We start from the raw sequence: 25,607 nt of genomic DNA, 5'->3' as shown, positions 1-25,607 counted from the left end.
TTTTAAATTATATAGTATATTCCTAAGTTTGTTTTTAGAAAGCATTTGTATCATACTTTAGAACATAATCCACCAATATTTTGACTGTGGTTTCCTCGGGATGTTGAATCTTGATTGATTTTTACGTTCTCCCTTTTTCACTTTTCTGTATTATCAAATTCTCTACAACTTACCTCTGTTAGTTTGTAAATAGAAAACATTACTCAAGGACAAAGTAATCATGTAGGCCTGTTACAGAAACCCCTGCTTACCAGGCCTCTGGTTTAATAAAATGTGACTAGAATGACTCCATATTGAAGTGAGCAGCCAGGAATTCACAAGGGATGTTTAAGGTTAATGCTTATGGTCTGAGAATAGCCAAATTCTAAGCTGACCACCACTTACAATTATGTAATATTTATGGCCATATAGAACATCTCCCACCAAGCCTGTACAATGTCTAGATATCCAAAGAGTACATCCTATTTTACTTAAAGATAACATCAATTAGCAGACTTAGGTTAAAAGATTCATGGCCACTGATAGCACCAATAGCCCTTTCCTTTGGTGATCACATCTACACATTCCAAGTTTAATTATAGCTCCTCCTAATTTCTTATAGAGACACTAACAAAGATAGCATGCTCCCCCTCCTGCTTTCTGAGAATGCCCCACTCTGTAACAAAGTAGTTTCCAATAAACTTGCTTCTTTCACTGTGCTCTGTGACTCTCCTTGAATTCTTTCCTGCATGAGATCCAAGAACCCACTCTAGGGGTCTGGATCAGGATCCTCTTTTCCAGCAACAGGCCTAGATGACCTCTAAGGGCCCTTAGAGGGCTGACATTCTACAACTCAGCAAGCAAAGTAAGTTTACAAAATAATCTGTTTATAACCTCAAAACCCCCTGCCCATGCTGATGGGCTGGGAGGGCATGGGATGGGTCATTCAGTCCCTGGAGCTTGTCCTGACCTGAGCCACTGAGAGCAGCTGATGAAGACTGGTCCTCTGAATCTTGCCAGAAAAAAAAGGACAGATAGAATGGTCTAAAACAGGGGCTTCTTATTTATTCGTGATCACAATTTGGGACAAATAAAATATTTCACTTCCAATGAGCATATAAAGAACTGTACAGTTTTGTTAGTAATTTAAAGAAAGCAATTGAAAATGGATGAAAGATTTTTCACCTAGCCAAAAGACACATATTTCTAAATGTAAGAGTGTTAAGGATTGGTGATGATGTGTGAAATCAACCAGTCCCCTCCACCAGCTGTGAGTACAAAAGTTGGTATCAATGTTCTAGTAAAAGATGTGCAATATATATTAAAATCTTAAAAATGTAGAACCTTTCACCCTAGAATTTTGGCTTGGAGGTCCAGTCTTTAGGAAAATAGCAAAAAAAAAAAAAGTGCAAACATTTGTAAACCAAAAATAAAATTTTAAGGCTCTCCCAGCCATCTGAATGGATCCCTTCTCTCACAAGGCATTCCAAAATTAACCTGAAAAACTGGTTTAGGCCATGATTGATGGAAAGAGGAGTCAGACATGCCTCCTTAGGCCCTTCTCCCTATTGGATTTCAGGAAAAGCTGACCAGCACTTAACATCAACACAGACCTTAAGTCTGACAAGAAACATCTACAATCTATTCTCTCTGAAACCTGCTTCCTGGAAGCTTCATCTGCATCATAAAACTTTGGTCTCCACAACCTCTTATTATAACCCCAACATCCCTTTCTATAGATTGTAACTCTTTCAACCAGTTGCCAATCAGAAAATGTTTAAATCTACCTATGACATGGCAGTCCCCCTTTTCAAGTTGTCCCACCTTTCTGGACTGAACCAATGTATCCCTTAAATGTATTTGATTGATATCTCTTAAAAATGTATAAAAGCAAGCTGTTCTCTGACCACCTTGGGCACATATTCTCAGGGCCTCCTGAGGGCTGCATCATGGGTCATTGGTCACTCATATTTGGCTCAGAATAAATATCTTCAAATATTTTACAGAGTTTGACTCTTCATCAACATATTTTATGCAAAGAATATTTAATGAAGCACCATTAATGTAACCTGAGTTTCCTGAGCTCTCACCAGCATGGGGCTCCAAATTAGCCACATAAAATGTGACTTACAAATTTTTTGGTTCAGAGTCCCTACTTAACATAGTTTTCAGACCCCTACAAATATTTATGGAGGATTTGTAGGGAGTTCCCATATACTCAAGCCCTATTTTTTTGCTCTTATCCCATTTTCCTACCCCAAAGCCTCATACATAGAGAGATGGACTGATACCTGTGTGAGCCCCTTCTGATTCTGCCCTGGGAGCTAATCACTGGGACTGCAGCAACAAGCTCTTTGTCTATTGGTTGGATTTAGCCAAAGGAGATCAGGCATCTGGAAAAGGGTCTGTAAGCCAAAAATAAAACGCAAAGCCCCTTGATTGACTATATGGACCCCTTCTTTTGGCCAAGGGGATTTCAAAGAAACTTGAAAAACTGGTTTAGGCCATAATGGTGAGGAGATGTTGGACAGCCTCATAATAAAATACCTTCCTCCCTTTGGTATTCAGGTACAACTGACCAGCATTAACATTAAATCAGAGATCTTAAGACTGACAAACAGGCTGTTTGTAGCAATAAATACCAAATTCCAACCTGACTGTAGTATAGCATCACATGACAGATAGCAGGCTCTGAAAGAAACAAGTATTTTACCCCAAACTATATTTATTTGACATATTTTGAAATAGCCCTGCAAAGTTGTCACTTGTGGGAAAATCTACATTCTGTAAAAAATCCCCTTCCCTTTCCAAGTCTTTTTCTGATCCCAGAGAGATTTAACTAAGAGTCTAATCAGAATTTCTAAGGTCTGATAAGAGACATTTATCATTTATTTTTTCTAAAGCCTGCTACCTGGAGGCTTCATCTACATAGCAAGAACCTTGGCTTCTACAATCCCCATTGTGGTTCTTTCTGTTGACTTCAACTTTTTAGGCAAAACTTAATTATTTCAACCAATTATTAATCAGGAAAACTTTGAATCCACCTTTGAATCTTTGAATCCACCAAGAAATCTTTGAACCCATCCTCATTTGAGATGTCCTCCCTTTCTGAGCCAAACCAATGTAAATCTTATGTGTATTCATTGATGTCTGCCTGTAACTTCTGTCTCCTTAACATTTATAAAATCAAGCTGTAATTCAACCACATGGATACATGTTCTCAGAACCTTCCGAGGCTTTGTCACAGGTCATGGTCCTCATATTTGGCTCAGAACAAATCTCTTCAAGTATTTCACAGAGTTTGACTTTTCATCAACACATCCCAGGAGAGTGAGGACAGCAGTTTATTGCCCAGCTCTGAGGGTCTCCCCAAGCTGGGGGCATCTCCCCTCAAGAAGATTCTCCTGCTGCTGCTGGACATAACTCCCTCCCCTCATCCCTCAACCAACACTGCCAGCCCCTAGGGTACTTACCATTCCTTGTGATTTCCTAACTGTCCACACCTCCATTCCTAATACTTCTCCGGGTTTCCCAATTTAAGTGTATCCTCTGAAGTGGTGTACTGGCAAACCAGCTCTTCAAAAAGACAAAAGCCCTGATTGGATTGTTTGTGAATTTCCACAGTATAACTAAAGCAGAGAAGCCACAAGACAAACCTCTTGAACACCGAACTGGGAAGGAAGCGGTGATTTACTCAGCCAAGAGCAGTGGCGGTGTAGTTGCCTAACAGCTGAGCTCACCTAGCAAAGTCCCTGCCCTTTTAAAGACTTACAGCTCTAGAAATTACATGTGAAAGGGTCTTGGGCTTACAACTCTATGTGAAAGGGTCTTGATCCATGAAGTAGGCATGGGGTACCTGACTTACGTGGGAGTTTGATCCTGTTTAAGTAAAAACAATGCCTTCAGAAAGATTCCTCCATACCATATTCGTGATCTACAGATGGGATTGTGGTTAGCAGCAGGGGTCTTCTCCTTAACCAGGCTGGCAGGCGCCAACTGGTCCCTCCTCTGGTTAATTTCTAACTTCTCCTTTTGAGATGCAATGTAGAAGGTCGAAGGTGATTAAGGGTCTCCTTTCTCATAGCTACTCCCATCACTGTGGTGGATTTTCAGCTCCTGATGGTTGAACACCTGGCTTGTATAGGCTCTTACAGTGCCAGTGTGAGCCAGCTCCAGCACACCTAGGGATCCTAACTCATATAGGAGTCCACCTTTGCTGCAGCTACTTTAAATGATAATGATGGCCATTATCTGTCAGGGCCACTGCCCAAGGCCACAGCTAAGCAGAAGTGGAAACATCCTCCTTGTATTTCCCAAAGTGGCATTGCTTATGTTCTGAGTCTCATAAGTCCCGAAAACAGCTCTCTCTCTCTTCCTTTTTCTCACTCACTCAGGCTCAAATCAGGCCTGGGACAGGGTTAGAAAATTGCCAACCTGCTGCCATCTCCCACTTCTATGATGTTACCATCTCTATCCACCCGTTCTGGTCCCCAAACTTCGAACTTACAGATACAATCTCCCTTATACCTGTCCGTTCATGAAAAATGATATCTGGGCCTGGGTATAGTTCACAGGCAGAGAATAAAACAGGTCTGCTGATCAGCAGAGGCAGACTCTGCTTTCTACTAAACACAAACACGCACACAAGCACCCTTCCTAAATATCTGACAACATGGCCTTGATGAAATCTATCCTGAGTTAGCCATAACATAGAAACTGTGCAGCCTTTCTAGAAAAATGTTTTATGAAATGCTCAGCATCACTAATCATCAGAGAAATGCAAATTCATACCACAATGAGATACCATCTCACACCAGTCAGAATGCCAATTACTAAGAGTGAACAATAACAGATGCTGGAAGGGCTGCAGAGAAAAGGGACTGCTTTTACACTGTTGGTGGAAGTGTAAATTAACTTAGCCCCTGTGGAAAGCACTTTGAAGATTTCTTAAATAACTAAAAATAGAACCATCATTTGACCCAGCAATCCCACTACTGGATATATATACACAAAGGAAAATAAATTATTCTACCAAAAAGAGACCTGTACTTATACATTTATTGCAGCACTATTCACGATAGCAAAGATGTAGAAACAACCTAGGTCCCTATCAACAGCGGATTCGATAAAGTAAACACCTTGGAATATTACACAGCCATGAAAAAGAATGATTTCATGACCACTATAGCAACATGGATGCAGCTGGAAGACATTATCCTAAGCAAATTAATGCAGAAATAGAAAACCAAATATCGTAAGTTCTTACTTATAAGTGGGAGCTAACCCCCGGGTAGGCACAGACATAAAGATGGGAATAATAGACACTGGGGACTCCAAAAAGAGGGAGAGAGTCGGGCAAGGGCTGAATATTTTCCTATTGGGTACTCTGTTCACTCTCTGGGTGATGGGATCAATGGAAGATCAAACGTCAGCATCACGCACTACACCCTCATAACAAAGCTGCACATGTACCCCCTGAATCAGAAATTATGTAAACTATGAAAGTATAATATATCAATTTAAAAAAGAAAAATGTTTCATGGCATGGGAAAATGATTATAATATTCTGTTACATAAAAAACCAAGAGATTTTTTTCCCTAAAAACCAAAGCACAACAACAACAAAACCCAAAGATCTCTGTTTATTCCTCCGGTCGCTAGAGATGTGACAAGGAACAGGAGCAGCTCTAGTCCCTGATTTTAGAGCGCTTACCCTTGGGTTGGGAGACGTGTGAATGGAGGATGCACACGAATAAACGTTAAATGACAGGGGGAGGAAGTGTTCTGTGGGAGAGGCATGCAGAGCTCCCAGCAGGCGGAGCCAGCGCTTCTACCTGGCCCAGGAGGCGCTGAGAGTGGCTAAGGGGCTGGGGGCGAGGGAAGGCTCCCGGCATGGAGTCCTGTGGAAGAGGAAGAGCTGGCCAGGAGGAAAGGACGTGGGGGGCATGTGCCATGGAAGGAGAGGGCACGTGCGTCCTTTATGTGTGTTCAAAAGGCCCCACACAGCTCTTACCAGCAACTCTCTCCGAGCGCCGAGGCTGACATTGCGCCTCATCTTCTCCCTGCGCTTCCGCAGCATACAACTTTCCCGCAGAGCTGGGATGATCTGCGCTAAGGAAAAGGCATTTAAAAAAAAAAAAAAAAAAAAAAAGCCAACCTTACCACACAGACAGACAGCAGTGCTGTTTATTTATTTATGCTCCTCCTTGTCTCAAGAGGATTTTCAAGGTGCTTACAATTATGTTAACAGCATGGCAGGCTAAAGCAAGGAAAATGTGGTGAAAAGAGTCAGAGGAGAAAAGAGTGAGTATCCCCCACACACGGCAGAGAACAACCTTATCACGTTTTTTACCGTGTCTTGTCCTGTTGCTATTTAATTCTAGTATTGGCATTTACTTTTCCTGTTATTGTACTTGGTCAACTCTACTAAAAAATCTCCCATTGTTATTTCTTCTGCCTTTTATTACTCTCTCTCATCCAAAATTCATCATTTTCTTTTCTGTTCTGCATTTTTGCAGTTTAGGAAATCCGGCACTGCTTTTCTGCAGGGAGGCGGCAATGTCTGAGTCGCCTCGGCTAGGCGATGTATCCACAGTTTCTGCACAGCAAGTGCTGAGATGTCTGTGAACGCACAGCTTTGCTAGGACTGAGGGTGACTAACACCCATTCCTGCAGCATTCAGAGGGGGACACACACAGGGGCTCAAGACCTGGCTGCCAATTTGATTTATGGGATGTATTATCCCAAGTGTCGGCAGAGAGGAGATATGGATTCAGAAGGACTTAAATAAACAAGCAGGTACATAATCCAGAGAGGGCTGCAGACTGAGCTGAGGGCGTCTGGAAAGCAGCGGAAGCAGACATCGTGAAGAAACCCGAGGTCTCTTGAAAACTGCTCCCAAGGGATTCATGGGGTGACAGAGAGGCAGGGATGGGCTGAGGAGTCAGCAGACACAGGTGCAGCTCCAGGTTCCATCACGTCACACGCTAGGGGCATGACCTTGGAACAGTCGCTTTCCCTGGTGCTTTCACAGAAAGAACAAGGCCTTTTGTGGGGGATTGTGGAGACGAAAGTCCATGTGTATGTGTATGTATATGTATTGCATATCTATGTGGTCATGCCCTGGCACATAGTAGATGCTTAATAAACAAAGATACCAAGGAAGGAGACCCTTAATCACCCTTAAGCATCTAAGACCGCCTCCCCCTTGACTTCCACATAGCATTTCAATAGGAGAAGTAAAGGCTGGCAGACGAGTGCCACTTTTAATCACCCTCCTATAGATTGCAGGCATGGTATGGAGGAATCTTTCCAGAAGGCATTGTTTTTACTTAAACACGATCAAACCCCCACCTAAGTCATGTACCTCATGCCTACTCCGTGGACCAAGACCCTTTCACATGTAATTTCTAGAGTTGTAAGCCTTTATAAGGGCAGGGATTTTCTTTATTAGGGGAGCTCGGCTATTTGGGGCATTCAGACCCACCGCAGCTTCCGGCCAAATAAATCACCACCTCCTTCCCAGTTCGGTGTTCCAGAGGTTTCTTTCACGGCCTTTCTTGCTTCAATACCCTCTCATATCACTGCCCTTCTATTCCATTTGTGCTGTAGTATGTGACCTAAGAGTAGATAAAGCATTTTTTTATTTTTAGATAGAATCTCACTTTGTTGCCTAGACTGGAGTGCAGTGGCTCAGTCTCAGCTCACTGCAACCTCTACCTCCTGGGCTCAAGAGATTCTCATGCCTCAGGCTCCTAGAATAGCTGAGATTACAGGCGCCTGTCACCATGCCCAGCTAAATTTTGTATTTTTAGTAGAAACAGTGTTTCACCATGTTGGCCAGGCTGGTCTTGAACTCCTGGCTTCAAGTGATCTGCCTGCCTTGGCCCTGCAAAGTGCTGGGATTACAGGCATGAGCCACCATGGTCAACCTAGATAAAGCACTTCCAAACTCTCCTGTAACACCCCATATAGCAATCTCAGGCATTTTAATTCCTGCTAGTATAATCCTACCACTATCACCAGCAACAGTAACAGTCCGTCTTTGAAATCACTTGCAATGTGTTCCAGTTAATATGACTGCATAACAAACTACCCCAAAACATAGGGGCAAGAAATATCAGTTTTTTTCTGCTTATGGATTTTGTGGGTCTAGAATTCAGAGAGAGCACAGAGCAGGTGGGCTGTCTCTGCTGCATGTTCTCCGAGGCGTCAGCTGGGAGGCTGGCAGGCTGGGGGCTTGCTGGAACTGTCTGCAGGTTTGTTCTGTCCCGTGCCCTGTAGGAGATGCTAGTTGTTGGCTGAGATCTGAGCTGGGGCTGTCAGCTGGAGCACAGGGCCTCGGCTTCCTACAACATGGTGGCTGGGTCCCAAGGACATGTCCCGAGAGCATGCCCGGGGAACCCGAGTCTCTGTCTATGACGTAGCCTTGAAAATAGTGCTGTGTCCCTCTACCATATTCTACTGCTGAGGCACTTACAAAGCCCCGCGCAGGGTGAAGGGGAAGAGATATAAATGCCCCTCTTGATGGTGGAGTGTTGATGCCACACTGTGAAAAGGGCACACAGGATGGGATGTATGTTAGTGCGACCATCTTTGGAAAGTGCAAACTCCACACAATGTGGCAGGTAGCCTAGGTGATCTCTCATTCCTCCGAAACAATGAGCGTCTAGGTATAATTATCTCTATTTTAGAGACAGACAAACTGAAGCTTAGAGAGGCCAAGTAACTTGCCTTGGGCAATTTATTTCACCTCTCTGAGCCTCTGTTACTCCATCAAATGGGTAGAAAAATTTCTAACTCAATGGTCTAGTATGAGCCAATTGTGCGAGTACCATAAGGAGCTGGTGGAAGAGTCAGAGGAGGTATTTTGTGAGCTTGATCTCTGACACCTCATACTAACGCAAACCATCGATATTTATGGTTGCCGCATTATTATTTTCTTGCCCTCCACCTGTAGCCATCTGTCACACACAACCCCACAGCCAGCAAAGGACCTGGGTTTTCATCCACAAACCCTTGAGGGCAAGGCTTGTCGATGTCTTTTGGTTGTGGCTCACTTAGGGCCAGCAGAAGACCCCACAGCCCCCCTTCCCTGTCTGTTCCCATCTTTCCTTGGAAGAATGTTAAAGTTTGTTTATAAATTCCAAATAATATGTAGCCCTCAATAACTTTTTAGAGTCCTACGAGCAAGGAGCTCTTTGGTTGTACTCATAAATGGCAGCCTGTGGCACTGTGTATCTCTCCCCCAGGGAAGCAGGATGAGGGGCTGGCATTCCTGGGTTAGTTTATGGGCCACAGGAGGACTCTTCTGGCCCCTGAATGGACAGAGGATCATCCTTAGAAAATTACTCCTCTGAGGTTGAATTCCAGATCCTACATCTCTCTGTCAATCTGCCTCACAGGAGGACTCTTCTGGCCCCTGAATGGACAGAGGATCATCCTTAGAAAATTACTCCTCTGAGGTTGAATTCCAGATCCTACATCTCTCTGTCAATCTGCCTGCAAGGTCTAAAGCTGCCCTTAGACCCTCCGGTGCTATCGTGCCCATTAAACAGACACTGTAGTCTCCTGTTAATATGATTCAATTAGGAAAGGGGTGGAAAGGGCACTCGCCGCCTGAGAGTGTGTCAGGGAAGCCTGAACGGCCGCCCTCATTTCAAGCCTGCTGGAGGCAGGAGGGAGGGAGGTGGTGAGCTCCCTCAGCAGGGAAGGCCAGGCTGCACCCATCTTCCTGGGGGCTGGGGAAACTCAGGGTGACCTCCAGAGCTTCAGTTGGCAGTTGACTGTAGGATAGAGGTGAGCTTTAATGTCTTACAGCAGCCCAAGGGTCAGCAGAGATAGACCGAGCTGTGCAATCTGGAAGGGCCAGCTTTAAACCTAGTTCTGGTCCCTAGGGCTGAACCAGTGACTTCAAGCTTCCAAGTCTCAGTTTCAGATTCTTTGATCCTTGGGTCAAGAGAAGGGTAGAGATATGCTGCCTTCTAGCATCATGCCTGGTAGGAAAGCCCCAAAATCTGGGATTGTTTCTTTTGCTGATATATGATAATATATTGAGACAGCGTCTCGCTCAGTTGCCCAGGCAGGAGTGCAGTGTGGCAATCTTGACTCACTGCAACCTCCAACTCCCAGGTTCAAGCAATTCTCATGCTTCAGCCTCCCTGGTAACTGGGACTACAGGTACCACCACACCCTGCTAATTTTTGTATTTTTAGTAGAGATGGGGTTTCGTCATGTTGCCCAGCTTGGTCTCAAACTCCTGGGCTTGAGCAATTCATCCACCTTGGCATCCCAAAGTGCTGGGATTACAGGTGTGGGCCACCGCGTCTGCCCTTTTGTTGCTGATTTTTAATCCTTACATCCACTTTACAGATGAAGAAATGGAGATCTAAAAGCATGGTTTTGCCTGCAAATACTGACGTTCACTTGTCTCATTGCTAGGAACAAATCTCTGTACTTTCACAGTCTCTGGGGGGGTGGGAGTGGGGCTGGTGAGCAGGCTGTGTCCCTGGACCTGGTTGGAAGCAGTCATGGAGCTCTCACTACTCCCAGCTTCAGCTTGGCTGGTCCTTAAAAGGTGGGTTCTCTCCCCTTGCCATAAATGCCCACCATCTCTAACCCTCATCACTACCTAAAGCAAAATAAGTTTTAAAAATGCCAGTAACACAAGTGAGAAAACTGAGATCCTTTAACGATAAGTTTGGGAGAAAAACAAAAAACATAAAAGAAAGCTGAAGCCCAGAGAAGTGCCATAACTTGCTCAGGGTCACACAGCACATAAGTGCCGAAGGCAGGGAGGTTTAGCTGCTCCAGCGTGGATATGTCAGGGACTGGTGACAAGCCCAGCCCCTCCAGTTCAACTCCACCCTTCCTCATGCCAACAAAAGGAAAATCATTTCCTATTTCTGGCATCTTTGTCAGCCCACAGAGACAGAGGAAAGAAGAAATATTTCCAAATATACCAGGCTGATCTTTCGTAATTTCTCGGTCTTGCTGTCTGTTATCGTTTGGAATCTGTTTCCCATGAGACTCAGGGGAGATGGAGGTGCAGGGCCTGGGTAGCAGCTGCCCTGCTCAGGGCTGGGTACCTGCTCTCCGAATCTGTGCCTCCAGGCTCTGTGCTCAGACTTGACCATGTTTGGGCATGGAGGCTTGCCCCAGATGGGGACCAAAGACTGCTTCCCTGGAGATGGGCGGGGAGGCCAAACTTCCTGCTGGAGCTCTGTGGCGTCTTTTGGGGTGGAGGGTAGGGGCCAGGCAGAAAGAAACCATCTGCTCCTGAAGACCCACAGGGCGCCGGGGAGACTGTGAGTACCACGTCTGAGAGCACTTGGGAAGTGGTTTCTCCCAAGACTGGGGGCTGGAGGGAGACTGTAGGGAAAGCAGCCTGCCATGAGGCAGGGAGGGAGGCAGGTGGTGAGACTCTCTTTTTCTCTGGCCTGTCCTTCTGGATGGAGGGCCTGTGGTCTGATGGCCAGCAGGGAGGGTGGCACAGTGGCCAGGTTATGCCAGTAGTAGGTGCCCTGATCCTCCAGGTCCCAGTTCTCAGAGTGGCCAGAAGGCTACAGCCTGGAGATTAAGACCAATCCTGGCACTTGTCACCAGTACAGAGGTGGGACAAAAAATAGATTCACCAAGACTGGTCCAGATGTCTGCTCCAAACCTGCAGGGTTTCCTTTGTTCATAATAACAGCTAATATTTACTGAGGGCTGATTTGGGGCTAGGCACTGTAATACATGCCTGATACTCTATATGGCATTTGATCTTTAGCTGAGCTCTCTGAGACAAGTACTATTATTCTCATTTCACAGTCATACAGTTGCTAAATGGCAAAGCCAGGGTTTGATTCCATGTCTGATGACCTCAGAATCGCCCTGTCCACACCCCACCGAACTGTTAAACAATGTACTCTATTTCTTGTCTTTCTAAGGAAAAGGATGCTCACCCAGCTATCACACAGGACACTCCAACATCCTGCCTTGCTTTGTCCTTCTCCATCTTTCCTGAATCTATCCCAGACCTCAAGTGACCTTTCTAAATGGGAAGATATAGCCTGGAAGTTCAGAGATACTTAGAAATGATCAAAACTGGGAAGTTCTTCTTAGAGTCTAACTGAAATCCCTCCTACGATAGCTGAAATCCACTTCTTCCTGTTCTTCCTGTCCCTTAGGGGATATTGACAGTTCCCATCCTTCCTCTCGCCAAAGGTTCTCCCTTTGGATGCTGAACGCTACCTTCTCACTGAAATCTTATCTACATTGAACCCTACGCAGGGTCTTAAGAGGATTTATCCTGACTCTACAAATCCATTCAGTCAGTGCAGGCGACAATCTCATCAGAGCATTAGAGACAGGTCAGACCTGAATAAGCCAACTTTCTGGACTTCTCTGTGACAGGGAAGCCTCTCCTTTTCTTTTCTTCTGAGCTCCTAAAAAGGGAAAAACCAGGTTTCTGCCTTCACCAGTCTCAGGAGTGCCCAGGGGACTGGGAGGGCACTGGAAGTCACACAGCAAAGGAGGCAGTGGCCCTGAGAGGTGGGGGACTGATTAACCAGCAAGGAGCTGTCACACCACAGGAAGCCCCCACAGGTACGCTCCAACTCCCCCAGGAGATAAATGGCTTTGTTGTGGGCACTCAGTCCTATGTTTCCAAAATGGGATTTCCCACTGGCTTCAAATAATTTATGTCTCACAGTCCCTGGGGTGGGGCCAAGTGCCAGTGACTCTTGAAGGTCCTGGGGAAGCAGGCTGTTGGGGTTTTTAGCGTATCTCCAGGTGATTCTGTTGCTTTACCTGTGGATTCATGGAGGGGCTTGTTCAACTGACACCAGGTAGAAAAAGGTGTGGGCTCTGCCATTCCCATAGGACCACAGAACAGAAGGAAAAGAATAAAAAGGGGTTGAACAAAACGCCTCTCTTTGTCGAGGGCAATTTCTGCTTGCTTGTGTTTTTATAATGTCTCATTAGAATGCAGGGGAAGCTCACCTCCTGGTGCCAGTTGTCATTGGATGTCACCTCTGTCAATCAATAGGGGAGGTGGACCAGCTCACTGGGAAGGTGTGATGGGTATCCATGGTGCCTGACCCTGGACTTTTCCCTTTAGTGGGGATGCCCAGGTATGGGGGCAGCCTGGCTGAGAAGAGGGAGTCAAAAATCTCTGACAGACTATTTGAAACAGTCCAGCAGTTAAGAGATGCCCGAGAAGAAAATAGAGCACTTTGGACTAATGCCTGTCTCTCGGACACTGACTAATTAATAATAATAATAATATGTTTGTTACTTTGGGGACTTGGCAATAAGAATAAAGTCCTCCCTGATACCTAGCTAAAATTGCCCCTAAAATGGAGGATTACACTGAATAGGTCTCATGGCCCTGATATTTTTGGTAGAAATGGACTCTGGTTACCTTAAACAATTAAAAACCACAGCAAATAAATTTACCAGAAGACTCTAGGACAGCTTGTGGAATGCATGGTAAATCACATGGGAACCACAGCTGGGCATCTCTGAGGCTCCAGGTGACAGGAGGGTGGCATCTTTGCTTGCATTGGGGTGGGGTCAATGTCCAGGGGAAAAACAAGGAGTTGCCCCCTAAAGAAGGTGGAGAGAAAGAAAGCCACCACCAGCAATGTGCCCATTCTGCTTTGTCCCAGGTGGCTTCAAGCCCTGAAATAAGAACGCGGTCACTGAGGCCACCATGATGCCTTTGCTCTTCTTTCTTTGCCTGTAGTAAGGAGTGTTTCAGAATATAGGAAACTTCCTATCTCCCCCTGACAACCTGTGGCTGCCTATTGGAGCCGTCCTCTCCTTTCTCTGCCTGCTCCCTGGCCCAGCCAGCCCTGCCGTAGAACTGTTCCTGGGCAGAAATGCTCCATGGTTTCCTGTGAGATAAGTGTCATGGAAGGAGGTGCATGGATGATGCACCTGTGCTGGTTGCTCACCGTGTGGGACCTATGGCCATTGTAGCAAATGACCATAAACCTGATGGTCCCAAAAAACAGAAATTTCACCGGAAGTCCAAAATCACCAAGGTGTCCACAGGCTGCACTCCTTATAGTGGCTGTAGGGGATGAGCACTTGTTCCTTGCCCCCGCCAGCTTCTGATGGCTGCCAGCACTCCTTGGCTTGTGGTCACATCACTCTAACCACTGTGTCCCTGGCCATATCACCCTAGCCTTCTCTTTTATGTTTAATATCCCTTTACTTCCCTCTTATTAGGGCCCCTGGGATCACATTTAGGATCTACATGGATAATCCAAGACTGTTTCCCCATCTCAAGATCCTTTATCTTAATCACTTCTGCAAAGTCATTGTCATATAAAGTAACATTAATGGCTTCCAGAGACTAGAACATGGACACCTTGGCGGTGGGGGGGGGGCATTACCGAGCCTATTACACACTGTGTGACCTAGGGCAAGTCACTTTGCCTCTCTGAGTCATAGATTCTACATCTGCAATTGCCTCTCAGTTGCACAGGGAAAGTTTACATGGGGTCCAAAAAGCAAGCCCGCTGGAAGTTGCAAAGCTCCAAATATAAACAAGAATGGTATTAATATTTGAGTACCCTCCCTTCTCACCTGTCCTCTCTTTCTGTGGATCACCTGTGAACTGGGCTGATCTCACTTCTGTTTGCTTCTGTGGACCTAGAAATGATCACTGCCCCCAGTGGATATGGTGAAGAAGCTGGTAATGGCTCAGAAGCGGGGAGAGACACGAGCCCTTTGCCTGGGCGTCGCCATGGTGGTGTGTGCCGTCATCACTTACTACATCCTGGTCACGACTGTGCTGCCCCTCTACCAGAAAAGGTACGGAGCTCTCCTGGCCTGCCCACCCCCCTCCGCTCTCCTCCACACTCACTCCAGGCAGGAGGGTCAAAGCAATGCTCATTCTTAGGTTCTAGGGTTCAAGAGCAGGGAAGGTAGGATGAACTGAGCCCCACTGGCCTGAGATTCCAGGACCTGGTGGCAACAGACACATGATGACCTTCTCACAAGAAATACCAAGAATCAGAGCAAACGCTCCAGTGCAAATTTGATCCCAGGTGGAATCAGAGAATTGCAGACGTTCACGGCTCAGCTACATAGCTCTCTCTCCTCTGAAGCCTCCCTGTCAGGTGGGCATCCTGCCTCCTGATGAATACCTCAAGTGAGGGGGAGCTCCTTGCCTCACTGAGCATACCATTTCATGTTTGAGGTTTTCTGATGTATCTGCATTGAGCCAGCATCTGCTTCCCTGCAGCTCTGCTCAGGAATCTCAGAGAAGGGTCCATGCCCTTGCTCCCTGATATATCAACCACTTGAGATTTAAGGAAGAGCTGTGAATTCCTAATTAATGTTTTATTGGAACAAACGCACTCAGTTCTCTCAGCCTTTCCTAGGAACAAGTCTCAAACCTGTGCTCTGGGCACGTTCCAGCAGCTGACAGCCCACTCCTGAGTGGCAATGGGTCTCCCGCAGGGTACATGGGAGATGAATCACAGCTGATTTACTAATATGTTGATGAGCCTGTTAGCCTCTCCCGGGCCTGCTGCAGCCTCACTCTTAACAACACTGGAGCGATTCCAGGCTGGACTCTTACCCTGGTGAGGTACCATTTAGGGACAGTGCCCACCATCTTTCCCATCCTGGCTCAAATCAAGCCCCTCCTACCTCTATCTGCTCCTTTTAGGGGAAAGAACACAGCTCTCGAAGCCACTCAGACCTAGCTTCAGGTCCTGCATGGCCTCGGCAAAATCACTTGACCATTCTGTGTTTCTCTTCTGCCTCTGCAAGACAAGATGATGTGGATAAGAGTCTCAGGTTTGGCTGCTTGTCAGAATCACATCAGGGAGCTTTGAAAAAAACACCAAGGCCTGGGCCCAACCACCGGAGGCATTCTGATTCACTTGCTCTGAGGTGTGGCTTGGACATGCAAATCTTTTTAAAAGCTCCCCAGGTTTGGGGGCAAGCAGCCAGGGTTGAGAACGATTTATGTCGATAATGTCCAAGACCCCAACCAGCTTCTAAAATTCCTCCCTGTGTCCAGGGTCTCTGGGGTCATGTGCTTTTATTGCTAGATGCTTAAGACAAGATGAGGAGCCCAGCCCTGGATCCCTTTAAAGGCTCCCAGGGGATCAGGTATTCAAACAGGTGTTCTGTGTGTCACTCAGTTTCGAGATGTGTATGTGTGTGTTTGTGTGGTCTCCTCAGTATATGGACCGAGGAATCCATGTGCCACCTGATTGAGACCAACATCAGGGACCAGAAAGAGCTGAAGGGCAAGAAGGTGCCCCAGTACCCGTGCCTGTGGGTCAACGTGTCAGCTGCAGGCAGGTGGGCTGTGCTGTACCACACGGAGGACACTCTGGACCAGAACCAGCAGGTACTGAACTGGTGGGATGGGGACACATCCCCTTATCCCTGTCAGGTGTGTGAGCCTGTACCTAACGACCCTGTCCCCAAGGCTGAGATAGATCAACCCACTTGGCCAGGTCTCACAGCTGGAATGAGATTGAGCCAGCCCTAGCTGTTCTGTGTTGGAGTCACACAGACCTGGGTTTGAATCTGCTGCTAACTGGCCGTGCAAACCTAGGCAGGCCACTTAGCCCTCACCACCTCAGTTTCCACCCTTGTAACGTGGGTTGCTAATGATGCACCTTGAAGTGCTGTTAGCAAGTCAGAGACGCTGTATATAAAGTGCCACGCTAGATCCTGGGAGGAGAATGGGCACTCAAACAGAAGCAGTGATTAGTGTTATTACTTTCATTCTACAACCTTAGTCAAATGAGGGACCAGGACCAGGGCCAGCCCCCCGAAGTGGAATCCCTGTAGCTCCCCAGGAAATCAGGGACCCAGGGCTGGAGTAACCTCCATAAACAAACATTTAGATGGTTTTCCCATCCTCCCCTCCCAACATCCCATCCTCCCCCTCCGAAAAGCAAAACTCACCACCATATCCTTTCCTAAAGCCATCACTTGGCCCACTCTTTTCCTTCCTTCTTTCTTTCCTTCTTTTTTCCCTTTCTTTCTTCCTTCTTTCTTTTATTTCTTTTTTCTTTTTTTCTTCCTCCCTCCCTCTCTTCTTCCTTCCTTCCTCCCTCCCTCCCTTCCTTCCTTCTCTCATTTATTTATTCAACAGCCATTGAGCACCTCCTGTGTGAAGCCTATAGAACTCAAGAGGAGAGAGCTCGTGCATGAACAGTGCCTAGCAGGGAGGGATTGGCACCACGGAGAAAAACAGAGGAAGTTACAGGGGTTAGAGGAGACGTATGTTTTCCAGCTGACAATGGTAGTATCAGAAAGGCTCTTGGGTTAGGCTTTTTCTTTTTCTTTTCTTTTTTTTTTGTTTTTGAGACAGAGTCTTGCACTGTTGTCTGGGCTGGAGTGCAGTAGCACCATCTCAGCTCACTGCAACCTCCGCCTCCCAGGTTCAAGCGATTCTCCTGCCTCAGCCTCCCAAGTAGCTGGGATTATAGGAACCCACCACCATGCCCAGCTAATTTTTTGTATTTTTAGTAGAGACAGAGTTTCACTATGTTGGCCAGGCTGGTCTTGAATGCCTGACCTCATGATCCACCAGGCTTGGCCTCCCAAAGTGCTGAGATTACAGGCGTGAGCCACCTCACCCAGCCGACTTAGGCTGTTAGCATCAGGCAGGCACAGGATGCAAGGCGTAGAGGGGGGATGTGTATAGAAAGTGAGTACAGGACGAGGCATGGCAGAGGGCAAGGCTAGGTGCAGACAGGGATCAGAGGGCTGACTACAAAAAATGACCCAAGATGGGGTGTATGCAGCTGGAAAAGGCTGCCAGGGCAGACTAAGTTCTGTTCCCAGAGGCCTTTGATCATCACAGCATGGAATTAAAATGTGAGTGTGTATGACAAGATATGTCAACTTTGGCTATACATTAGAACCATATAAGAGTCTTAAAAAAACAAAACTAGGGTCCAGCACTAGACTATCAAGGCAGAATCTCTGATCAGAGATCCCTTCGTGGAGCTCCCAAGGTGATTCTAAGGTTGGAAATTATTGCTGTGGGCAATGAAAGTTCTTAGGGCATAATCAGAGTTGGACCAGGAAGATGGAGCTTACAGGTGTGGGGGTCCAGTTACTAGCCAGAGGGGCCAAGACCACAGCAAGCACCCCGGACCAAGGTGTGGGCCTGAAGCAGGGGAGATGCCAACAGTCAGGATTTGCTGGCTGATGGGATGGGAAGGGGCAGGGTGCCTGGGGTGAGGCGTGGAGGCTGTGGGACCTTGAGAGTGCGGAAGGTCAAGGAGAAGTGGGTCTGGGCAGTGGAGGATGGTCAGGTGCTCAGTCATTGCTAGTGCGACTCGGCCCTTCCTGGTGGAGAGAGGTCTCAGGGCCACTGCAGGTAGCTCCTACTCATGACCCATCTCGTCTTTGGCATTCAGTAGCCCTCGATTTATGCCAAAAGCAGGAAACAAATTTTCAATAACTGGTGGCATTCTCTGGGTGTGACATGGGTTGGGAGCAGACTAGTTTTCAGGCTGCCTCCCCAGTCCTGAGATTGCCAGCTCAGAGGGGCATCCCTTGAATGAGCTCAGCAGAATGTGAAGGAAGGATGGTGCTGGAGCCACTGCTGTCCTCTCCTCTGCCACCCAGGCTTGACCAGGCATGGTGCTGATATCAGGCTGCAGGAGCTGGGAGGTAGCAGTGGAAATGCCCTGTGTGTTTTTGCCGAGTAGCTGGGTTGTGGGCCAGCTGCTCCTTCCACCTGTGTCCAGCATAGGGGTTCAAGGAGCTGGGGCTCCAGGCTAGCTGGGTGCCCTCTGGAATCATTGTGGAAAGCCAAGAAGGCTCTCATCCCACCCCCCAACTCTGAAGTTAGGGGCCATGGTCTGCCCTCAGCTTTTCCTGAGTCTTAGTCTGGAGCAGGTGAGTTCTAAATCCCCTCCCATTGTCTGTCCCAAGGACCTTACACTGCAGGGCTTGGGAAAAAGCTGGGTGGTTTCAGATCATTCCGATAACTCAGGCTTAGCTGGACCCAGGACAGGAGAGAAAGGATGCAGCCAGGCCCCAGCTTCAGGGGTTGGCTGTGAAGAATGAATTCCTGCCCAGTGTCTTGCCAAACAGGCCCAGCATAAAAGATCCAGAGGAACCCTGAGCAGGCAGAGGATGTAGCAGGCCCAGAATGGGCAGAAGCCTCCGCTTCAGAGCTCATCCATAGGCCTCTTTTTAAGAAGGTAAAGAAGGAGCTATTGTTGCAATTTCATAGATAAGTCAAAATGTATTATTATTAATAATAATAGCATCTTCCACTTTTTTGCTTTCTTATCATGTGCTGGGCTCTGTGCTCAGTACTTTACATGTATCATCCCTTTTAATCTCCATGACAGTTCTCCTAGGCAGGCAGCCTGACAAACTCATTTTACAAGGCCCAGAGAGGTTGTGGCAGTTGCCAAGGTCACGCAGCTCAGAACTCAGGCCTGTCTGACTCCCTAGCCACACTGTTGCTTAAGGAGTTAGGTTAGCCAAGGTCACAGCCAGAGGCATTGGAGAGACTCGGGCCAGGCTCCCATACCCTCAGCTCAGGACTCTGGATTGTATGCTACTGTGGACTTGGCAGTGCCTAACAGTTCTGAATGCCAGATTCCTCAGGAGCCAGCCTCTCCCCAGCCTCAGCTGCCCCTTGGCTGGCTGAGGCCCTATATCTGAGTGCAGCGCTCCCATCTCCCAGGCTGTGAGAACCACCGTGCAACCCTTCTCTGTGCTGCTGGACTGAACGCCCTCAGAGCAGGCAGCTTCCAGGGTGGGGTCTCATATAAACCCAGGGAGTGGCTGAGGTCTGGGGAGAATCTGGCTCAACACCTGCCCTTTGGGTCTCAGTTTTACACATTTTGATCTTGGACGTGATTTCACTAGAGCAAAATTAAGTGCATGAAGGAATCACACATTCCTGGGCCCCACCCTCAGTGATGCAGAGTGGGTAGGCGCCTGGGCTATGGGGACTCTGTAGGTGTTCTGCTGCAGATGGGGGCACCACACTTCAGCACAGAACAGAAGTAAAACCAGGGTCTCAGCTTTATGCCTGCTTTGAGCGCTTTCCAGCGGGCCTCATCCGACAGGGTAGAAGGTTTCTAATAACAATGAGGAATGTGAGAATTAAATGTGTGTCATGTTCTGCTGGCACTAAACTCTTTTCAACGCATCCTTTCTTTCCTTTAGATCCCAGTGTCAAATACCGGCTTGCCAACGCATTTTGTTTGCCGTACGCAGGTTGAGACTGCGAAGGTTTTCAATTTCCAATGTAGCTAATATTTTACTTTTTTTTTTTGAGATGGGGCTCTCGCTTTGTTGCCTGACCTGGAGTTCAGTTGCGAGGTCAAAGCTCACTGCAACCTCCAACTCCTGGGCTCAAGTGATCCTCCCATCTCAGCCTCCCGTGTAGCTGGGACTACAAGTGCATACCACCACGCCAACCTGGATAGTTTTTAACTTTTTTTGTAGAGATGAAGTCTCGTTATATTGCCTAGGCTAGTCTGGAACTCCTGGGCTCGAGGGATCCTTCCCCCTCGGCCTCCCAAAGTGTTGGGATTACAGGTCTGATCTGGTTTCTGACTTCTCTTGACATGTTGGAGGTCTGGCTATTACAGATCTTCTGAATGGCCTGGCATCCGTTGTCTGGAGGGAGTGCTGACTGGCTGTCTGGAGACAGCTGGCTATCTCCCTATTGTCAGGCCCTGCCACTCCCTGACAATTCTTCCTGGCACCAAGGCAAGTGTCGGTGGCCACCTGTCATCTTATTGCTTTGCCTGCTTCACTCGCTGACAATACTTGTATGAGCCCTGTAGGCAATTGAGCACGTGATCTCTAATTAAAAAACATAGCCCACGTGGCCTGTGTCCCTCCCTGGTTTCCTTAGATAGCTCAGTTTGAAGTCCTTCTTAAATAACATCCTTTGAAACTAATATTGCTATTCAACCATTTAAGTGATGAAGCTATCAGGACTCTGAAAGAGTGAGCAATTTGCCAAAGATGCTACAGGCAATGCAACCAGAGTCAGGACTCCAAGGCGGGACCTGTGCCCAGGTGTGCAGGCTGTACCCCGATCAGCTCCAGCACTCCCATCCACACACACAACACAAATGAGAATGTGCTCTCTAGGCCTGCACAGCGCAAGGCCTGCCAAGCTTTAGACAGAGGTCCTGACTCCAATCCAGGGGCCCGACTACAGAGCTGGTATTATTCTTTACTCCATATTAAGCCCTCGGCTTCTAAGAAATGGGAATTTCCAAGCCCACGTGCTCTTGCTTCTCCCCACAGTGCTCCTACATCCCAGGCAGCCTGGACAACTACCCGACGGCCCGGGCCGACGTGGAGAAGGTCAGAGCCAATTTCCTAGAGAGGCAGGTCTTCTACTGCTTCTCAACAACTCTGGCGAACGAGACCAGCGTCCTGTACCAGCGCCTCTACGGGCCCCAGGCCCTCCTCTTCTCCCTCTTCTGGCCCACCTTCCTGCTGACCGGTGGCCTCCTCATTATCGCCATGGTGAAGAGCAACCAGTACCTGTCCATCCTGGCAGCCCAGAAGTAGAGTCATCCATGCCATACCCTTTGTCGGGCCACAGGGCACTAGCTGGACCCCCAGGGCTGCTCCCCACTTGCAGACCCATGCCTTCTCCACCTGCCCTCTCATTCTTCCACCCCAATCCACCCTGTCTTCTGTTGCAGGACTGATCTTTGATACATCCCTTTGTGAAATCATTTCCTGCTCAAGAATGTACAATGGCTCCCCAGTGCCTTGGAGGCCATCAGGCCAGCCAGTTATAGCTCTCTATTACCTGTCCCCACTCAACTGACTCATCCCTGTTTTCTGCTGCATCACTGTGTGCCCCACAGAGAACGATGATTGTCACCTCCGTGTCTGTGCTCTCCCTGTTGACTCAAAGGGCTACCCATCCTCCCCCGGAAGCTGTCCTCAGCAAACCTCAGATCTTGGTTTGAATTCTCTAATAAGAACAACAGCAACTCCCATTTCGAGAACACATTTACAGTATTACTATTTTCTAGGATATGAAGTATCATATATATTTTTAATTCCAATATTGATGAATACCTGCAAAACAGCAATCAGTTGTATGAAATACACCAGAACTTATCAAAATATTAGCGGCGGGCTGGTGCTTAATTTCTATTTTTTTCCTTATCTCCCTTTTTACTTTTGGTGCTTTTCTAAATTCTTGATTATAGGAAGGTTGTTTTTTATCTTGTTTGTTTTTAATCAGGAAAACAACAATAGATGCCATTTTGGAAAAGTTGAAACAAGTGTGTCCTCCTCACAGAAGATGGAAGTGGGTCTGGGGACGGATTTGTGCTCCAGTCAGAGACAGCTGCTCGGAACACACAATCTTAAAAACCCCTCTGGAGGAAAGGTCATGATATAGAGAAGGATTTACTCTTTAACTCGAAGGTAGGGAATCCGGCACTGAGCCTGCTGGGAAAGCCTATCTCAGATTCGAAAAGGGCAAACTGGGAAGAAGCCATCAACTTTACCATTCCCACTTCAACTTTTCCTAGAATAATGACTGTCAAGTGTGGTCCCTGGACCAGCAGCTGTGGCAGCTTGTAAGAAATGCACACTCTCAGGCCCCTGTCCCAGCCCCATCAAGCCAAAAGCCCTGCGTGGGGTGGGGGAAGCAATGCTCTGTGTTCTAACAATGGCTGTAGGGGATCCTTTGCCACACCTCGAGCCGGAGAACTACCAGTGTAGGAAGTGAGTGCCCTGTCGTCAGGCTTTTCAGAGCAGATGCGTGGCCATTTGGGTATGAAGTTAGGCTGGCGTCTCTGAAGTTTCTTCCAGTGTTGTGAGTCTTAGATGCAGCCCTTGGGTTTGAATCCTGTCTCTACCTCTGCCTGATTTCATCTCTTTCATTCTTAGTTTTTTCATCTTAAAAGAAGGACTCTTTCCAGGTAGTTGGAAGGGCTGAAGGAATGTCTGACACATCAGAGGTGTCCAAAATGGCAACTATAGGTTTTGTGTGTGTGTATGTGTGTGTGTATGTGTGTGTATGTGTGTATGTATGTGTGTATGTGTGTGTATGTGTGTATGTATGTGTGTATTTGTGTGTATGTGTGTGTGTGTATGTGTGTGTATGTGTGTCTGTGTGTGTGTCTGTGTGTGTATGTGTGTATGTGTGTGTATGTGTGTATGTGTGTGTCTGTGTGTGTATGTGTGTCTGTGTGTGTGTCTGTGTGTGTATGTGTGTATGTGTGTGTATGTGTGTATGTGTGTGTCTGTGTGTGTATGTGTGTCTGTGTGTATGTCTGTGTGTATGTGTGTATGTGTGTGTATGTGTGTATGTATGTGTGTATGTGTGTGTATGTGTGTATGTGTGTGTATTTGTGTGTGTGTATGTGTGTGTATGTGTGTATGTGTTTGTGTGTGTGTGTGTGTGTGTGTTTCTTAACTTCTATTTTAAGTTGCAGGGTACATGTTCAGGTTTATTACACAGGTAAACTTGTGTCATGGAGTTTGTTGTACAGATTATTTCATCACCCAGGTATTAAGTCTCATACCTGTTAATTAAAGAAAATGTGATACATATACACCATGGAATATTATATAACCATTAAAAGGAAGGAGATCGATCATGTCTTTTGCAGGGACATGGATGGAGCTGGAGGCCTAATATTATCCTTAGCAAACTAACACAGGAACACAAAACCAAATACTGCATTTTCTCACTTATAAGTGGGAGCTAAATGACGAGAACACATGGGCATAAAGAGGGGAACAACGCACACTGGGGCCTTTTGGAGAGTGGAAGGTAGGAGGAGAGGATCAGGAAAAAAGAGCTGTTCTCAATAACAAGAATGAGTCACAAATACTCAGAAACTTCCAAAAGTTATGCCAACAATGTTATCTGGCATGTATGGGTTCTTATTTATTCTGTGCCAGGCACTGTGCTAATTAGTTTGCCTTATAAAGAAAATGAGGTACTCCTAAACCTGCCTCATAGTTGACAAGAATCAATAAAGGACAGTGGCTAAATATGTGGACTTGGGATGTGCACTATTTGGGTTCAGATTCCGACTGTGCCATTCAGGAGGCGGGTGACTTTGGGCAAATAACCTCTCTGTGCCTATTTTCTCATCTGCAACATAGAAACTAATCATAGTATCTTTCCATAGAGTTTTGGCATGAAACGAGTTCTTATTTAAATTTCCTTGGATAGTGACACGTGGTAAGCGTTATTGAAACTACTATGAAAAACTGAGGCTGCAAGAGGTAACTGGCAAAGACCATCTGTAAAGTGAGGCGCTAGGACTTCAGCCTGGAGCTGTGTGATTCCAGAGCCTGGCATCTCAACCACAGAACTCAGCAGAGCCAGCCGAAGTGCTGAGGGACACAGCCACCCAAAGCCACAGGGGCCAGGCAGGGAGCAGTGTTGCATCCCTGGAACCCAGATGTCCTCATGCAGGTTGGAGTTCTGAGGGGAGGCCCTGGAATCTGCACCAGCATCTGCCACTTCCAGCCAGGGAACCCTGATGTATCCCTGCGGCCTCCAGTTTCTAACCTGGTGGACCTTCCTTCCAAAGGCAGGCAGCTCACCATTCCCCAGAATTTTTTCCTTCTGGGGCCAGGGAAGTTTCAAGGGTCCTCATCTGAGTCTTTTAAGAAAGTCCTAATTGTAATATTGTACTATAGTTTTGCAAAATATTAAATATTGCCGTTTGGGACATTAGGTAAAGGGGACATGGAATGTCTCTGTATTATTTCTTACAGATGCCTGTGAATCTACAATTATCTCAAAATTTAAGTTAAACAAAAGGAATAAAAATAAGAAAGAAAGTCCCAACCGGGAGTCTGATTTAAAAGAGTCTAATGGTTTCCATGCACCTGAATTTTGGACTAAAATACACAGAAACTCAGAATACCCAAACAATGTCTGCAAGGTAAAAGGCCATGCTCCTCCAGAAAAATTAGTGTGTGGGGATGCCTAACTCCTACCGATCCATAAATTATTAATGATGACCTCCATTTGCTTGAGACAGATGTTCTCCTCTTGTCAACAGAGACTGGCCTTTTATCAAATGCCACAGCTGTCTGCTGCTCACAGAACTTTATGCACAGGATAAGCATGAAATGATGGGCATTTAGGCATGATGGAGTTAGACATCGTGTCTACGTGTTTTCTGCAAAAATAGCTGCCTGGGAGCAGAGAGCCTTCACCAGTTCTTAATAAACCACTCAGCTAATGAGTGTCTAGTGCTTCCATCATTTATGGTTTTCCTCTCATGGGCCAGTGACCCACACCTGGAGAGGTGCACCTGGATGGCTCTCCCATGTGTCCTCCCCTGAAACTCAGACACAGTGGTGGAAATCAGAGGCAAGCAGCCCCCTGAGCCCCACAACTAGGGTGGAAAGGACCCTGGGGGACATCCTAACAGTGCCAGGCCTCAGACAGAGCTTCAACTCATCAGCCTGAGCTGCCATAGAGGAGGAAAGAAAGGGGGGTTTCTTTTATTTTTGAAGATCTCAGAGGACCAGAATTTCACTTCAGTTTTATGGTGTTTCTGCTTGCTTGCCTGCAAGGAACTTTGTGTCTTCTTACCGTTCATTCTCCCTCCCCATCCCTCACCAATCATTGTGAAGGGCTTCCTTCTTCACAGTGAAGACTCAGCATT

The 25,607-nt window shown here is 46.9% G+C and overlaps 1 protein-coding gene across 1 annotated transcript; it reads left to right on the top strand.

Moving 5' to 3' along the window:
- Positions 1-10,966: 10,966 nt before the first annotated feature.
- Positions 10,967-23,230, top strand: KCNMB1 (potassium calcium-activated channel subfamily M regulatory beta subunit 1). Its single transcript, XM_012461125.2, has 4 exons — positions 10,967-11,285; positions 14,627-14,784; positions 16,168-16,339; positions 21,244-23,230. The coding sequence occupies exons 2-4, from the start codon at positions 14,651-14,653 to the stop codon at positions 21,511-21,513; spliced, it is 576 nt and encodes a 191-aa protein (XP_012316548.1). The 5' UTR covers positions 10,967-11,285; positions 14,627-14,650; the 3' UTR covers positions 21,514-23,230.
- The last annotated feature ends 2,377 nt before the right edge of the window (positions 23,231-25,607 follow it).

Source organism: Aotus nancymaae, unplaced genomic scaffold, assembly GCF_030222135.1.
Source record: "Aotus nancymaae isolate 86718 unplaced genomic scaffold, 86718_ANA_hifiasm-v0.15.2.pri h1tg000015l_1, whole genome shotgun sequence".
In the NCBI taxonomy this organism is placed as follows: domain Eukaryota; kingdom Metazoa; phylum Chordata; class Mammalia; order Primates; family Aotidae; genus Aotus; species Aotus nancymaae.
This window is presented reverse-complemented; position numbering and strand designations above follow the sequence as displayed.

What these genes read in the sequence shown, in the direction of transcription:
- KCNMB1 (XM_012461125.2), top strand. Translation starts at nt 14,651, where the DNA reads ATGGTGAAGAAGCTGGTAATGGCTCAGAAGCGGGGAGAGACACGAGCC. An exon ending in CTGCCCCTCTACCAGAAAAG is followed by an intron (nt 14,785 to 16,167) that starts GTACGGAGCTCT and finishes TGGTCTCCTCAG; the next exon opens with TATATGGACCGAGGAATCCA. An exon ending in CTCTGGACCAGAACCAGCAG is followed by an intron (nt 16,340 to 21,243) that starts GTACTGAACTGG and finishes TTCTCCCCACAG; the next exon opens with TGCTCCTACATCCCAGGCAG.